Below are 16,481 nucleotides of genomic sequence, written 5' to 3' on the forward strand. Positions count from 1 at the left end.
AATGAGTGGAGAACAGGAGGGCTTCTTACAGAAAAAATAGCAGGTCTGTGAGAGACGGAATACTTACAAGTTGGTAGGTGATCAAATACTTATGTCATGCAATAAAATGCAAATACATTTTTAACAATCAAACTGTGATTTTCTGGATTTTTGTTTTAGATTCTGTCTCTTACAGTTGAAGAGTACCTATGATAGAAATTACAGACCTCTACATGTTTTGTAAGTAGGAAAACCTGCAAAACCGCAGTGTATCAAATACTTGTTCTTCCCACTGTATGAAGGGTTCTTCAGTCCTTCCCCTCCCTTTCCCCCTTGTACGTCTTGTCTGTCTTTCCTAGTGTTTGTGTGTTGGTTGATTATCTGGTGAATTCCTGGGAACATTGGGTGTTATCGTGTTACTCAACTTGGAGCATGGGAGAAGCTGCGTGATGTCACCGCCATGAAGCTCCGCCCATGCTCCAAGCCGACTGCACTGAATTTGCTGTTGAAAATCTGCTGCGGATAGCCCGCCCCTTTTAAATTCACAGCAGGGAATATGCTGTGTGAACGTACCCTCAAACTGCATTCTGCCCAGGAGATTATGCACTTGAGTTAAAAACTTCTTGTGCCTCTTGTTTGTTCCTGTAGTAAACTGTAGCCAGGTAGACTGGCAAACACTCCTGGATCTGATGAATTGTCCTCTTGGTATACCTTTGAACACTTGAGGGGTGGGGTATGGTACCTATGTCTATGCAGTAAACTATTACAATCAGGTTACAATCGTTTTGCTCCTTACTCAAATTTATATCAGAGATATCCACACACATCATACGTTTTCTGTATGTAAACATAATAAATGGATGTTGCTTGTTTAAATGCTCAAAACATTCCTAGTTTATCCTGTAGCAAAGTATCTGACTAGTTATGGTGAAGATAGAGGGACAGACAACAATGGAGGTACAAAATAAATCAACTGGTGGCAGAAAGTTAAACATATTTGTAAATTACGTCTATAAAAAATCTTAATCCTTCCAGTACTTATTAGCTGCTGAATGCTACAGAGGAAATTACTTTATTTTTGGAACACTGGTGACATCACGAGCACAGTGCTCTCTGCTGACATCTCTGTCCATTTTAGCAACCATGCATAGCAGATGTATGCTAAGGGCAGCATGGTGGCTCAGTGGTTAGCACTGCTGCCTTGCAGTGCTGGGGACTTGGGTTCAAATCCCACTGAGGACAACAATAAATAAAGCATTATTATTATTATAATAACGTCAGCAGAGAGAACTGTGCTCATGATGTCATCAGAGAGCATTCCAAAAAGATAAGAATATCCTCTGTAGTATTCAGCAGCTAATAAGTACAGGAAGGATTAAGATTTTTTTAATAGAAGTAATTTACAAATATGTTTAACTTTCTGCCCCCAGTTGATTTAAAAGAAAAAATGTTTTCACCAGAGTACCCCTTTAAGATTTGGAGACTCTCTGACCAAAAGGTCTAAATGAGGACTGTAACTTTGTTTTCCTTTGAAATATACTCTGCTAGTTTATAAATTCAATGTAAAATCAATATTTATACACTCATCATAATAGAATACAATTGCATGTGAGTAGGATACAATTTTATTGGTTTTAATAGTTATATTTTTTATTTAAAACAAAAAAAAACATACTACTGATCTGCTGTAACATCTGCTTTTTCAACAAAAAAGAACAGCGTCTCTAAGTGCAAGGAACAAGGCACTAAGGGTTACAAGGAGACTTTGGGCGCAAAACTAGTTGAAGTAGAAGGCGTGAACGAATAGCTGAGTTTTTCAGTTTTTTTTTCATGTTTTTGTGCTTCTTTAAAAAGGTTGATGTAAGTTGTTCTATAAACCAGGAAAAGATTTAGCCTTTTACATTTTAGCCTTCATAAGACCACAGCTGCACATCTGTGGAAAAGAAGTGTATATTAGCAACTGCCTGCTATATAAAGGGACAGGTACATAAACTTAAAAGGAGCAATGCTTGGCACAGTTGTTTAGAAAGATTATCCCAACATATATACACCTTAGGTGGCTGTTGGCTGACAAACCCTATACCTGTATTCTCTGCTAACCATGCATGTTTACATTGTGGAGGAGGGAATAAGCCAATTGGCAACTCTAGTGGCAGGTTTTCTTGAAAACGGAAGGATTGGGCATGCTGAAATCCAGTTGGCTGATCCTTTCTCCTAACATCTGCCATTGGAAAAAAAATAAAATAATAAATATTAAAAATCAGTGGACAGTCCTGCAAAAGCAACTAATTTATCTAACATTACTCGCCTTGGCTGGTGATGCACTGCGCAGCAGTGTGAATGGAGTCCCGGTACCAGGAAGAAGTGCTGGGGTTCAATGCATCATACTGCCCCTCATTTGATTGCTGGCCAACAAGGGACATCACTGCTGGCTATAAGCTGATTAGCAGTGTGTCACATTGACGACCAGCAACCAGGAAGAAGACTGCACCAGAGGACTGAAGCGGCAATTCCAGCGCACTGAGAGAGCGGCGGCAGGTAAGTCCAGTTTATTTTTCTATATGTTGGCAGCCCTGGGATGATGGCACAAAAAAAGCCCTAAGCTAAAGTACTCCTTTAGGACACGTTTCCACATTTTGTTATTTGTGGCTTGGTGCTAAAATCACCAAAATGCAGGTCCTTCCCCATTAAACTGCACTAAACACACCAACAAACAAAATGTTAAAGTATACCTGTTGTTGACAAAAACTTTTTATATAATGTAGGTAATATCATTATGTATATTTGTAATATACATTGGTTGAAAAATGTGTATTTGGGGGGGGGGGGGGGGGGGGCAAGGGCAAGGGCAAAATGCTGTCCCTGCAGCTATTGCATGTTTGTCTTTATGAGGAAACAAAATACAGGAAGTGAGGGCAGGACAAGCAAGACTCTGTGCAGGCTCCTGCAGTGTGAGCTGGGGCGTGCCCTGCTTGTCCTCAGTGCAGAGCCCCGCTTGTCCTCAGTGCACAGAGCCCCGCTTGTCCTCGGTGCACAGAGCCCTGCTTGTCCACCCACACTTCCTGTATTTGGACTCTTCATAGAGACACACAGGCTATAGCTGCAGGGACAAAAATATAAATTTTTTTAACCAATGTATATTACGAATATACATATTTTCTGCATTATATAAAGATTTAGCTAATGAAATTTTTGCAAATTACTGAGTAAAGGGTACATTTCGCAAATGTACCCTTTACTCAGGACTTAGTTGAAGCACCTTTGTCAGCGATTACAGCCTCCAGTCTTCTTGTGTATGATGTCACAAGGTCAGTACACCTCGATTTGGGGACTTTCTGTTCTTTTCTGCAGATTTTCTCAAGCTCTGTCAGGTTGGGAGGGGATAGTCAGTGGACAGACATTTTAGGTTTTTCCAGAGATGTTCGATTGGGTTCAATTAAAATTTAGTTTTTAGTTTAATTTAGTTTTCCCTTTTTAATAAATCAGAAAAAATGTCATTCTGTTTTCACTTTATCATTTTTTTATTATTTGAGCACAAGGCCTCAACATAACAAAATGAGAAGTGAGAGAGTTGCAGACTTTCCAAATGCATTGTATGTATGGTCACCTTTGTCCACAATGGGAAATAGCTCATCTCTACATTCAGACTGTTATGTTGAAGAGCACTGTGTATTGAATAGTTTGCTTAGATTTATTGCGTCACAAAGACCGGTGTCCCACAAGATCAGCAAGAGGACTGCGCATTCACCACAGCATTATGACAAGGAACATGCATTGTCCATAGAATAGGGAGGTCCTGCACATGCATAGCGGCGTTAAATAGAATTTCGTCAAGAATTAACTTATCCCCTATCCACAGGATAGGGGAAAAGTAACTGATCGAAGTGGGTCCGACCACTGGGACCGGACCCGGAGCTCACTGAGGACCTTGTGCTGCAGGAGCGTCGAAAATAATTGAGTACAGCTCTTGGGCATCATCGGCACTCATAGAAATGAATGAAGCGCGTGCCGTCCACCGGTAGATGACACACACACTCTACACTGGGAGAGCCGGGGTCCCATCCCAGAGAAAGAGGATAAGTTAACTTTTGCTGGAGTTCTCCTTTAATGAAAAGACCGTATTTATCCCATCACACCAGGTGGAAACCTGGAATATAAAAGGCATCAGTCTGTAGGAACTCTAGAGTGGACATACCTATTTACTCTCCTTCAGAGAAAAAGGCAGCAATTGGCGGGAACCACATGCAGTTTGTGTTGTGCAGCAATAACTGGGACAGAACTGATACATGTTTAGGCAACCTAACAGATAGCTCAGCTACCTGATTAGACAATTTATACAGCTCATACTGCTGTCTATTTTAGGATCAGTTCACACATTCAGGTTTTTAATTGCAATAATTGAATACAAAGCCAGGAGTAGATTTAAGAAGAGGGGAAGTCCCAGTCTTTCCTTTATACATGTCATATGGTCTGTTCCTGGCTTTGTATTCAATAAAACTGCTATAAAACAAACAAATTGTACGTACCAAGCTAGTATTCAGGTTTTAAGGAGATGCCCATCTTTTACCTAAATGATTTTTAGTCATATTATGAATATAAAGCTAGGGCTACACTTTTTGTGAAAGTGTAGCCCTAGCCTTACATTCATTACATTTTGTTAATCTTGAAATGCGTCAGATACACTGTGTGTTCCATGTGTTGATAGTTTTAATGGTGAATAAATAAAGAAGCAAGTTGTGTGGTAAAATCACACTGCGCTGGAGTTTCTTCTCTTATGGATTATGAGAAATAAGGTTGTTAAAGTGCTGTAGCATCATGATTTACTATTACTTCTAGACATAATTGTCTGCCCTTAGTATATTTTATTTGCAGACTTGGTTGACAAACATGATCTCAATATGTAAGGCATAGAAGATTGAATAGTACCTAACTGAATGAAATGTCATACCTTAAATATATCAGTGGTACACTCCTGTGAAAGGCCTCATTCCATGCATCTTCATGCTATTTAAATAACAGTACCAACAAAATGAAACTGTAAAAAGACTTTATATTTTAACCCCAAAAAGTATAATACAAAAACAATAAAATCTAACTCTGTATGGCACGTGTATGACCCTGCGATTAATAATATTTTCTGCCCAAGTATTAATTATCAACTGAGATATTCAGCAAGTGTTCGTGATTAAACGTCCTGTAAATAAGTGGTCTCTGTAATCTAGCATACATGTAAACTATAACACTAGTTATATTTAGGGTTAACATAGTGAGTGATTGACATCTGACAAAAAGCAAGGTTAGCACATCTAAAGTGAAATACATGTCTGTGCATCTGCTATATGTCTGCAAAGCAAAAGCCAATGGACACCTGACACCACAATGTTATGTGCTATTTATGTTCACTCTACAAATGGTCCATAATAAATATGTTGGATTCAAATTTAGCTGATCTTGGCTTATGAAGCAGGTAAAGTGCCATATCTGTTGCTGTTGAGCAGATCATAGAACTTATTATTAAAGCCTCCAGGTAAATAATGCAGCCAGTAACTAGCATGGAAATGGAGGAGTGCTGCATCTAACACACATAAGGATGTACTTTGGTAGGACCTCATCTCTTCCAACTAGTAGATTGTCCAGATGTTAAGTAACTGACGTAATAATAATGATGTAAGCAGTTCCAGTGGTCAGTGAAATGAAACATTAGTATCTTCTAGTCAAAGGATAGTACAGAAGATGCTGCCATTATTGTGACAGCGCCCTTCTACTCTTGCTGCAATCCTGGTTGTGACAGTAGCAACCCTCTGACTACTCTGAGTGCTGGAGACGCCTCTTGTACATCCTTCAATATATGGCCTTGGAGGTGGATTTTCTAACTTCCATGTAACATCTGGCCTGCAAGAAGAAAGTACTTAGTAATTGAACCACAATTATTCACAAACTGTACATTTGCCTTGAACCATACTGAATACAAGAGGTGTACTAGTACTGGAGTTACTCCCTTTAAGGATAATGCTATAACATCATCAGGGAGAGTGTGACCTCTAAAACACCCATGATTCAGTCCTTTCAGGATTGGGCTGGAGGTATTGCAGTGCAGGGGAAAGTGTGAAACTAGTAATACAGCCCCTTCCACTCTAAAGAATAGTGGGGTCACAGCAGCTTTTGGTTAATATACACTATAGGGGACAGTTATCAATGTTGGTGTAAGGTAGATTCGATTTTACCCGTTTTCTTTGTGTATTGTTTGCACAGTTGCTCAAAAAGAGCATAGGACTTGATCAATTTTACTCAACTATAGAAACCAGTGGTCTGCATAGAGAGGTTTAAAGGGGTGCTCCGGCCCCAAGACATGTGATAAGATGTCTGATCGCGGGGGTCCCGCCGCTGGGGACCCTCGCAATCTAGCATGCAGCACCCACCTGTAAGTACTGCCGGAAGCGCTGGAGGTTCGCAGTCTTTTGCCTCCCGACCACAGGGACGGATTATCGTGACATCATGACTCTGCCCCCTCGTGCCGTCATGCCCCGCCCCCTCAATATAAGTCTATGGGAGGAGGCATGACATCACGATAATCCGTCCCCGTGGTCGGGAGGCAAAAGACTGCGAACCGCCAGCTCTTCCGGCAGTACTTACAGGTGGGTGCTGCATGCTAGATTGCGGGGATCCCTAGCGGTCCTCCTTTGGATAGGGGATAAGATGTCTTGGGGGAGTAACCCTTTAAGCTTTGTGCTTTAACATCTGACACTTTTGTATGTGTCCTCTTAGATAGTATAGATTTGCACAAAAAAGGTAGGCTTTGCACAAAAAAACACTTCTAAATGTATTTGCGCAAATAATAAATACAGCTCCACTGCATAAAGTGAGGTACAGTGCACCAAACAGTAGACAACTTTGAAAGATGTTCTACCGAAAATTGTTGAGAAAAAAAAATGCAATTGCGCAAAAATTTCAGGGACATTTAGAATATTGAAGTAGTGTAAAGCCAATAATAAATGTCCCCCAATGTACCAAAAAATTATAGACTAACATTACAGCTTCAGGCATGTGAATACCTACTTTTTCTTGTAGGTGAGCAGTTTGTTATGCTGGACGATGCAGTCTTCATTGTTAGACACCTGTTGCAATATGTTTTGTCCTGATTTTCCTTGAAATATGAGGTTTTCCTGTACAAGGCTTTTGGTTTGATCTAGAAGAGCAATGCCGTAGCCATGAAGAGACTGAATCCTATTCCTGGTCACCTAAATATAGAGTCAAAATTGTAATACACTGTTGGCATTTTTTAGGTGTTTTGCATTAATATTCAAAAACTGCAAGAAAATATATATGAAAACTGCATAATCTGCTCCTACATTTGGTATGTATGTGACTTACCAGTCTGGCTGCAGCAGATTCAATATACTATCCCGGATAGTATGCTGTAAGACCAGACAGAAGGGTTTCTTTTATTAAAGGGTACTCCGTTGGAAAACTTTTTTTTTTTTTTTTTTTTTTTTATAAATCCACTGGTGCCAGAAAGTTAAACAGATTTGTAAATTACTTCTATTTAAAAAAAATCTTAATCATTCCAGTACTTATTAGCTGCTGAATACTACAGAGGAAATTCTTTTCTTTTTGGAACACAGTGCTCTCTGCTGACATCACGAGCACAGTGCTCTCTGCTGACATCTCTGTCCATTTTAGGAACTGTCCAGAGCAGCATATGTTTGCTATGGGGATTTTCTCCTACTCTGGACAGTTCTTAAAATGGACAGAGATGTCAGCAGAGAGCACTGTGCTCATGATATCAGAATAGCTCTGTGTTCCAAAAAGAAAATAATTTCCTCTGTAGTATTCAGCAGCTAATAAGTACTGGAACGATTAAGATTTTTTTTTTAATAGAAGTAATTTACAAATCTGTTTAAGTTTCTGGCACCAGCGGATTTAAAAAAAAAAAAAAAAAAAAAAAAAAAAGTTTTCCACTGGAGTACCCCTTTAAGTCCACAAAAGTGCTTCTAAATCATGGTTCACCATACCCGTAGCATCCACATATGTCCCAGTTTAGGAAACTGAGGGGCAGACAAAGCACCTGTCCTAAGGTACAGACTGTATTGGGCATTTAAGACAGTCCCAATGAATAGGTTTCAGCTATACAGCTGCTATTGTATTCCTTTGAACCCCCACCCCAAAAAACAAACAAACACATGCAGGTAATATTTCGGTACTTGTCAGCATATACAGTTGTACTGAAAAGTGTAGACACACCTACCACTCAAACATATGGTAAAATAATGAATTAGATAGATACATCAGAAGAATTCCCCACATATACACCATAGTTAGAGCTCAAACATGGTCTGTACCTTAGATGAGTTATTTGCACATTAATGTCTGAATATAAAGAAAGGTTTTAGTTTTTTATTCTACTAGCGTTTCTCGTTGCAGCCATGTGAATTGTGCAGCATCCAGACACTGAATGTGGCTGCTGTCTACATCTGAAGCATCAGGTAAAACTTGCATCCCCTATAGCGAGAGACTAGTCAAACAAGGGTGGAAACTCTTCCCAGTTTTTTTTTAACTATGTTTTCTCTAAAGCCTAGCAGCCAGATGAGTTTTACTATTAGGATTTCATGCTGCCTGTGGTTTAGGTACATTTGGGGAGATTTATTAAAACCTGTGCAGAGGAAAAAATGCCCAGTTGCCCATAACAACCAATCAGATCACTTCTTTCATTTTGCAGAGGCCTTGTTAAAACTGAAAGAAGCAATCTGATTGGTTGCTATGGGCAACTTTTCCTCTGCACACGTTTTGATAAATCTCCCCCATTGACTCTACTGACCGGTTCCCTTTAACTGCGTCTCAGTGAAATATACCTTCATGTCAGCAGTCTGTACCAGCTGTAGCCCACAACCACGGTTTCCTATAATATCATTCTCTACGATGGTCCCATCTCCCTTGGAGATAATGCCGTGACTTCTGTTGTCATAGATGCCATTTCCCCGTAACTCCACTCTGCAGCCTGTTTCCACGTGGACACCGCTTAGTCTGTTACAGGAGATGCTGTTATTTCCAATGCGTACAAGCTGAGTGCTCTGAAATACAGCCACTCCGCTGTCATGGTTGGCATGTATGGCATTAGCTATAATATTGAGTGCTTCACTGCTCTTAATGTACAGCCCAGCAGCTGCAACAAAAAAAGGAAACACAGTTAAAATTCAGGCAAGTCATATTACCCAATGATGAACTCTTTACAACTCTTGGCAAGTGCTTTATTCATGTAGTCCAGAATGGCGTTCTTGTTGTATGCAAATTAGATGTATCCAGGTAGATATATCCAGATAGGCTTGAGTGATGTCCTTAAGTACTGGGAAGGTCATCCTAAACCCTGCCAAATCTCTCCGAGATGTCACCATCATGATTCTGAGCATCTGCATATCCCCCCTCCATGACTGGATACATTTAATTTGCATATGAAAGAGCTGATAAAAGTTTGTACCATCGGCTGGGATATAGGTACTGAGGGCTGTCTTTCTGACAATATGAAGGTCAAAGGTTACTTTTAAACACTATTTATTTCAATTCTATTTATTTGTCATTGTCTCTCTCTGTTTAGAGCTTAATAACCAGCTTAGGCATGGGTGAGGGGTCCCAGTGGCGGGATCCTTGCGATTAGACAGCTTATCCCCTAAGATAAGATGTCTTTGGGCGGAATACCCCTTTAAAATTTTTAATGCAAAATCCCGGGACAACCCCTTAAAGTGTGTAGGCTTTTGGGCCTGTCCTGTTAATCTATTCCATTTAATTACTTTCATTGTTGTAGTGCTGGGTGTTGTAGTTTTGAAACCTCTGGCGGTCCGAGGGTTGAAGACCACTGCGGCCTTCGTCATCATCCATTCCCCCCCCCCCCCCCTTCGCGCTTTTGTTTTGTACTCACCTCCCCTCGGCGGGAAGGAAGGGTGAGCTGGTCTGGGCCATCTATGCTGCAAGGACCATCCGGTGGGGAGGGTTAGTCATTGCGGGCCCGGATCAGCTCACCCTAACTTCCCGCCGAGGGAGGTGAGTACAAAACAAAAGGAGGGGCTGGATGATTACGAAGGCCGCAGTGGTCTTCAACCTGCGGACCTCCAGAGGTTTCAAAACTACAACTCCCAGCATGCCCGGACAGCCGATGGCTGTCCGGGCATGCTGGGAGTTGTAGTTTTGTAACATCTGGAGGTCCGCAGGTTGAAGACCACTGATGAAGGGATTGACAGGCGGTGATGATGAAGGGGGGGGATGATAAAGCCTTGTAAATGCAGAAAGAACATACAGCATTTCTCTGATAGGATATATTACAGTGTCTTATATTCCTGTGATTTATGTAAGGTTGTCTGAAATGACAGTTATACTTTAATGTAAACTTCTGTAGAATCAGCAAGTGCTAATAGTCATGTAGAATATAAAAAATCTGTGCATGTAGAACTTGCCTCATTTCCATGCAGCGAATTCCAGTACAGCAGAAAATAACTGAAAAAGAGGTACAAGAACTTTCTACCTCGGTCCACCTTACCTCCATTATGGTTAATACTGTTGGACTCAATAAGTGCTACATTTATCGGCCTCCGTGATGAGAAGCGATCATCTTCACTATCTAAATCATTCTCCCAACTGGCTGCTTCTCCTTCGTCATTAAAATTTTCGTTACCGGCCTGGTTAGCAACATAGTCACTGGCATCATCTTTCCGACAGAAAACAGCTACTCCATAGATGCTATTGTGACCAATCTGGTTGCTAGTAATGTGCGGAAGGCTTGAGGACATGATCCACACTCCACAGCCTTTATTACCTAGAAACAGATGAACACAAGTGTGTAACCACGCTTCCTAATAGTTCACAACTAACGTGATCAACTGCACAACAGAACACAATTGCTTGAAGCTTTACTTCTTTAACCTTTCATGTCAGTCACAGGCGAGTGCTTAATGCTGTGTGATGGATATATCGTAAGTACACTGGGCAGTACCATCAGATCTCAGTTATGGTTATGTGGTGATCGCATAGCTGAACTTCTGCTGTAGATTGGGAACAACTCTATTACCAGTCTTTTAACACCTTAGTAGTCATGGTCAATAGGGAGGTAAGAGGCTCAGTTTGTCATGATCACATGAAGATGAATTTCCTATTTTTTTTGTAGATTACCCCAAAAAGAAATTTGCTAAAGTACCAAACATGTAACTCCTTTTCATAAATATTCTGACTAGAGATGAGCGAACTTACAGTAAATTCGATTCGTCACGAACTTCTCGGCTCGGCAGTTGATGACTTATCCTGCGTAAATTAGTTCAGCCTTCAGGTGCTCCGGTGGGCTGGAAAAGGTGGATACAGTCCTAGGAAAGAGTCTCCTTGGACTTTATCCACCTTTTCCAGACCATCGGAGCACCTGAAAGCTGAACTCATTTATGCAGGAAAAGTCATCAACTGCCGAGCCGAGAAGTTCGTGTCGAATCGAATTTACTGTAAGTTCGCTCATCTCTAGTTCTGACCCATAAGATACATTTTACAAGTATATCATAAAGCCACAATGGTTACAACAGGATTCAGTTGTGGATACTAGAAACATTTTCTCATCCAAACGCACAACTATAACCCTTTGTAACATCCATGTTCATGTATTTATGTCTATTTAAACTTTCGTTACTTCCGATCTAGGCTGTGACAAGAAATCTCCCTAGATGTGTGAAATACAAGTTTGGTTCCAGAGAGGGCAGTAATAAAAGTTATTCTGTATATACAGAATATTTATAAAATTATCAGACTTCAAAACTTATAATAAATGTTGTACAATACATTTTATCGCTCAGCCTCAGATGTTCCAGTACATTAAAATGTTATGTTACAATGGTAATCCTACTAGATTGACAGGGCTGCCAAAATAGCAGTTTTTTTTTAGCTTGATACTGTTTGAAAAGACAACTCTAAGGCTAGGTTCACACTGCGGAATCTCTGGGCAGAATTTCTGCTGGAGATCGAGCCGGCGGCACTAGGACCACGTGGACTATATTGCCATCCCTATAGATGGCAATGCATTTCTGAGCAGATCTCTCAAAAGATCCACCCAGAAATGCATTGCAGTCTATGGGGACAGCAATGCAGTCTGCTCGGTCCTAGGACCGCCGGCTCGATCTCCGGCAGAAATTCTGCCCAGAAATTCTGCAGCGTGAACCCAGCCTAAGGCTCACTACCACTTTCATAACCACCTTTTCTCTATTTGTAGCTATTGTTTTACCCACTAAAATAATACTTTTCTGGCTTTACTTTACTGTTACTAAATTATACTCTTTAAGGTACTTGTATTTTGGTAATGGGAGGTCTGGAAATACAGTGGCTGAACAATGCATCTGTGTTTTCCTAAACTACTGCCACTCCAGTACATGAAACTGAACATTCTGTATTAGTACACACTAAACGCTTAACCGTGTTCTGATCATCCAGGAAATATACTGTGACTATCATTCAGCAGCATGTGATGTTTGTTCATCTGCTACAATAAGGCTCGCTCAGTGTGACAGAGGACAACATAATACAATCACTGTCTAGACAAAGCGTAGCTGGCTGAGGAGAACGTCTCCAGCTTCATTATTCTCAGCTTCTCAGTAGGAGTGCTGGTCACAAACTGCAGCTGAAATATAGTTTTTGTGGTGTATTTATATTAAAAAAACTGCATTTGTTAAGCATTTATTTTCCTGAAATAAAATGCTGCATTTCGAAACCTCCCCACTGAAGAAGAAAAAACCACAAGCACTGTAGTGCCTATTATAGGTCCCTATTGACCTTCAGCAAACATCTGGCTGCAGTGCTTTGTCACAAAAAGAATAAGTACCGTATATACTCGAGTATAAGCCGAGTTTTTCAGCACGATTTTTCGTGCTGAAAACACCCCCCTCGGCTTATACTCGAGTGAACTCCCCCACCCGCAGTGGTCTTCAACCTGCGGACTTCCAGAGGTTTCAAAACTACATCTCCCAGCAAGCCCGGGCAGCCATCGGCTGGGATAGTGGTTCCGGGCTGCTATCTTCACCGGGGGCGCCTCTTCTAAGCGCTTCGGGCCCGGCCTCAGAATAGTCACGTTGCCGTGACAACGACGCAGAGGTGCGTTCATTGCCAACGTACTTCTGCGTCGTTGTCAAGGCAACGCCTCTATTCCGGGCCGGAAGCGTTGAGAAGAGGCGCCCCCGGTGAAGATAGCAGCCCGGACCACCTCCTCACCGGACCACCTCCTCTCCGGACAGCCCTGCAGGACCGGACCAGCGCCGAGCGGAGGTGAGTACTCAGAACTAAAGGGGGGTGAGAGGGGGCTGGATGATGTTGAAGGCCGCAGTGGTCTTCAACCTGCGGACCTCCGGAGGTTTCAAAACTACAACTCCCAGCAAGCCCGGACAGCCGATGGCTGCCCGGGCTTGCTGGGAGTTGTAGTTTTGAAACCTCTGGAGGTCCGCAGGTTGAAGACCACTGAGGGCGAATGATGAGAAGAGGATGATGAAGGGGGGGTGTGGGGATGATGAAGGGGGGTGTGGGATGATTACAAGGGGATGATGAAGGGGGATGTGTGGGATGATGACAAGGGGATGATGAAGGGGGGATGTGCGGGATGATAAGGGGATGATGAAGGGGGGATGTGCGGGATGATAAGGGGATGATGAAGGGGGGATGTGTGGGATGATGACAAGGGGATGATGAAGGGGGGATGTGTGGGATGATAAGGGGATGATGAAGGGGGGATGTGTGGGATGATAAGGGGATGATGAAGGGGGGATGTGTGGGATGATGACAAGGGGATGATGATGAGGATGTTAATGACGGGTCTGGATGATGACAGGGGGGGATGAGGTATTTCCCACCCTAGGCTTATACTCGAGTCAATAACTTTTCCTGGGATTTTGGGTTGAAATTAGGGGTCTCGGCTTATACTCGGGTCGGCTTATACTCGAGTATATACGGTAGTTCTTCCTGAAAATATTCAAAGGGTACGTTCACATGGACATTAACAATGCTTTTTTTTTTTTTGCTTTTATTTGGTTTGTTGTTTTTGTTTTTTTAACACAGAAACTGTGCCAATTGTCATGCCAAAAAACATGTGATTTTACCTAAAAAAAAACAAAAAAAAAAACCTGTCAGTGCATTTAGAGAACTAAAGTCCCTTTTTTGTCTAGCTCTTCTGCATGAAATCAATAGGAGCTTTAGGACAGGACCCGCATGCTGACTGTGGCTCAGAGAAGACTGCTGGGCAGGTTTTTGCCCATGTGCCCTAAAGGGCTGACTCTTGCTTTCTTTAGCGCCAACTGTGTTGACACATAATATTATTCTGTTAATATTTACAAGGTTTATATTCTCAGGCATATTATAAACAATAGGAGACCAGAGAACTGCTGCACATAATGGGCAGATGTCTCCCTCTTGGAATCCCTCTCTGCTTAGTCTATCCATAGTAAACAATACAGCCTCTAAGACAAATCTATTGATCTGCTAAAAATAAACTGCTAGGATGTCCTTTACTAGAAGAGGTGCTGAACCGAGAATAAGCTCCAAGGCTAAATAGGAAAATAAACACATTTACTATACTATTATTGAGAAAATTATGTCTGTAGTGAGGCAATATTATGGGAACATGCAATGACATTTTCATTGGTCAGAGCCATTTTTGTACCACAGATAATGTCGTTAACCATTATTAATAATTGTTCACATATTTATGTTATATTTATGGTCCGTTTTACAGCTGTAGCAGGGGACAACTGATAGTGAGAAGCTTGTACACAACTATTTTTTCAATATTCTGTTAGGGAAAAAAAAAGAATGTTTAAAGAGGGAATCTGTCAAACTGCTGACACTGCTAGATAGCTGTTAGGACGAGGAGACGTGGTACTTTTCATTTATTATATAATTGCATTCAAATTTTGTGTAGGTTTTTTCTGCCTGAATTCATGTATACATACACATCCATGTTTTTCACATGTCTTTATTAAGTGTGATGTCATGATACATGTGATGTTCCTAAGAAAGTTTGGATTTTATCCTGTGTGTTATGCCATGACTAAGGACCTGTAAGGGTCCGAAACGCGTTGGCTCCTGCCTGATGCAAGTTTGTATCCGCTGATCCTACAATAAAATACCTGTCGTTTTATTGCATTTGGCGCTGGACATTCCTATGTTGTGTCGTTGATCCGGTCCAGGGACGCTTCCGGCTAGCCCGTGCACTGGTGCTGGAAACACGAGGGAGAGAGCTGTCCACACACAGTGTTACTTTTCATTTATCTGTCTGTGCTTCCATTACGTAGAAAAATGCTTTTATTCTCTGGTGCAGAGAGATGTTCCCCAGATCCTGTAACAGTCACTGCACCGAACACAGCCCTTATAATCATGGTTACCGCCCCTCTGGCAGATTATCTGAATCGATAGAGCTGCAGAGCCCAATAATTCAGAAACAAGGGTGCTGATCAACATGCCACAAAAACGTATGTGGTCATACACCCCCCCCCCCCCCCAAGCTATACAAAACTTACAGTCACTCGTTCTTTTTTCAGATTGAACACAGGTCCTCTTTAAGTACTTGCTCTCTTAATTTGTAAATATTTGTATTTCCTCTGCAGGACGGCTAAAGAGTAGTGCTTCAAAGTATAGACAGGGTACGATGAAAATAGTGAATGAAATATCACAACTGCATTTTTAAAAACTTGACCGAAAATGACCTCATTTAGGGAGGAAAACTAATGAATTATATGATGCATGTGTCTTCACATCAGCTGTCTAAAGTAAAAAAAGGGCCTGATGGGATACACTCCTATTAAAAGAGCTTAGCAGTGAGCTAGAAAATCAGTTAACATATTTAATTACCGCTAAAAGAAGTAGTCCCAGAAAATTGGAAACTAGGAAATGTTGTGCCTATTTACAAAAAAAGGTAGTAGGGATGAATTGGGCCACTATATGCCAGTAAATCTGTCATCAATAATGGTGGTACTCTGGTGGGAAACAAATGTTTTTAAATCAACTGGTGCCATAAAGTGAAACAGATTTGTAAATTACTTCTATTTAAAAATCTTAATCCTTCCAGTACTTATCAGGTGCTGTATAATACAGAGGAAGTTGTGTAGTTCTTTCCAGTCTGAAAACAATGCTCTCTGCTGACACGTCTGTGTCAGGATCTGTCCAGAGCAGGAGAGGTTTGCTGTGTGGATTTGCTTCTACTCTGGTCAATGGGCAGCAGAATCTGCAGCAAAAATATGCTGGTGTGAATGTACCCTTAATTGGATTTTTGATAAAACTATCAATTTTTCAAAACATCCCAAACATTTGTACATTAGTGTATAATGTGTCAAGCAGGAAAGATATTTGCAGCCAAAATCTGCTGAAGCACACCTGCAGCAGAAAATACACACATGTGAACGCACCCTCAAGGTGTATTCCCTTCTCAACTAATGTATTTAAACCTGTAGGGCATGTCAAGATAAATATTTTTGAAAATAATTTCATTTGTGCCTCCTCCTGATATT

The 16,481-nt window shown here is 41.2% G+C and overlaps 1 protein-coding gene across 4 annotated transcripts in view; it reads right to left on the reverse strand.

The window, feature by feature from the left end:
* Positions 1–4,651: 4,651 nt before the first annotated feature.
* The window catches only part of FBXO10 (F-box protein 10), an 85,202-nt gene continuing 73,372 nt past the window's right edge, over positions 4,652–16,481 (reverse strand). For all 4 annotated transcript variants that reach the window (XM_056518311.1, XM_056518312.1, XM_056518313.1 and 1 more), the window contains exons 9-12: positions 10,505–10,780; positions 8,829–9,139; positions 7,036–7,217; positions 4,652–5,871 (exon numbers count right to left, since the gene is read on the reverse strand). In XM_056518311.1, the coding sequence (XP_056374286.1) occupies positions 5,694–5,871; positions 7,036–7,217; positions 8,829–9,139; positions 10,505–10,780 (947 nt within the window). In that variant the 3' untranslated portion in view covers positions 4,652–5,693. The remainder of the gene's footprint in view (positions 5,872–7,035; positions 7,218–8,828; positions 9,140–10,504; positions 10,781–16,481) is intronic.

Source organism: Hyla sarda, chromosome 1, assembly GCF_029499605.1.
Source record: "Hyla sarda isolate aHylSar1 chromosome 1, aHylSar1.hap1, whole genome shotgun sequence".
Classification (NCBI taxonomy): Eukaryota; Metazoa; Chordata; class Amphibia; order Anura; family Hylidae; genus Hyla; species Hyla sarda.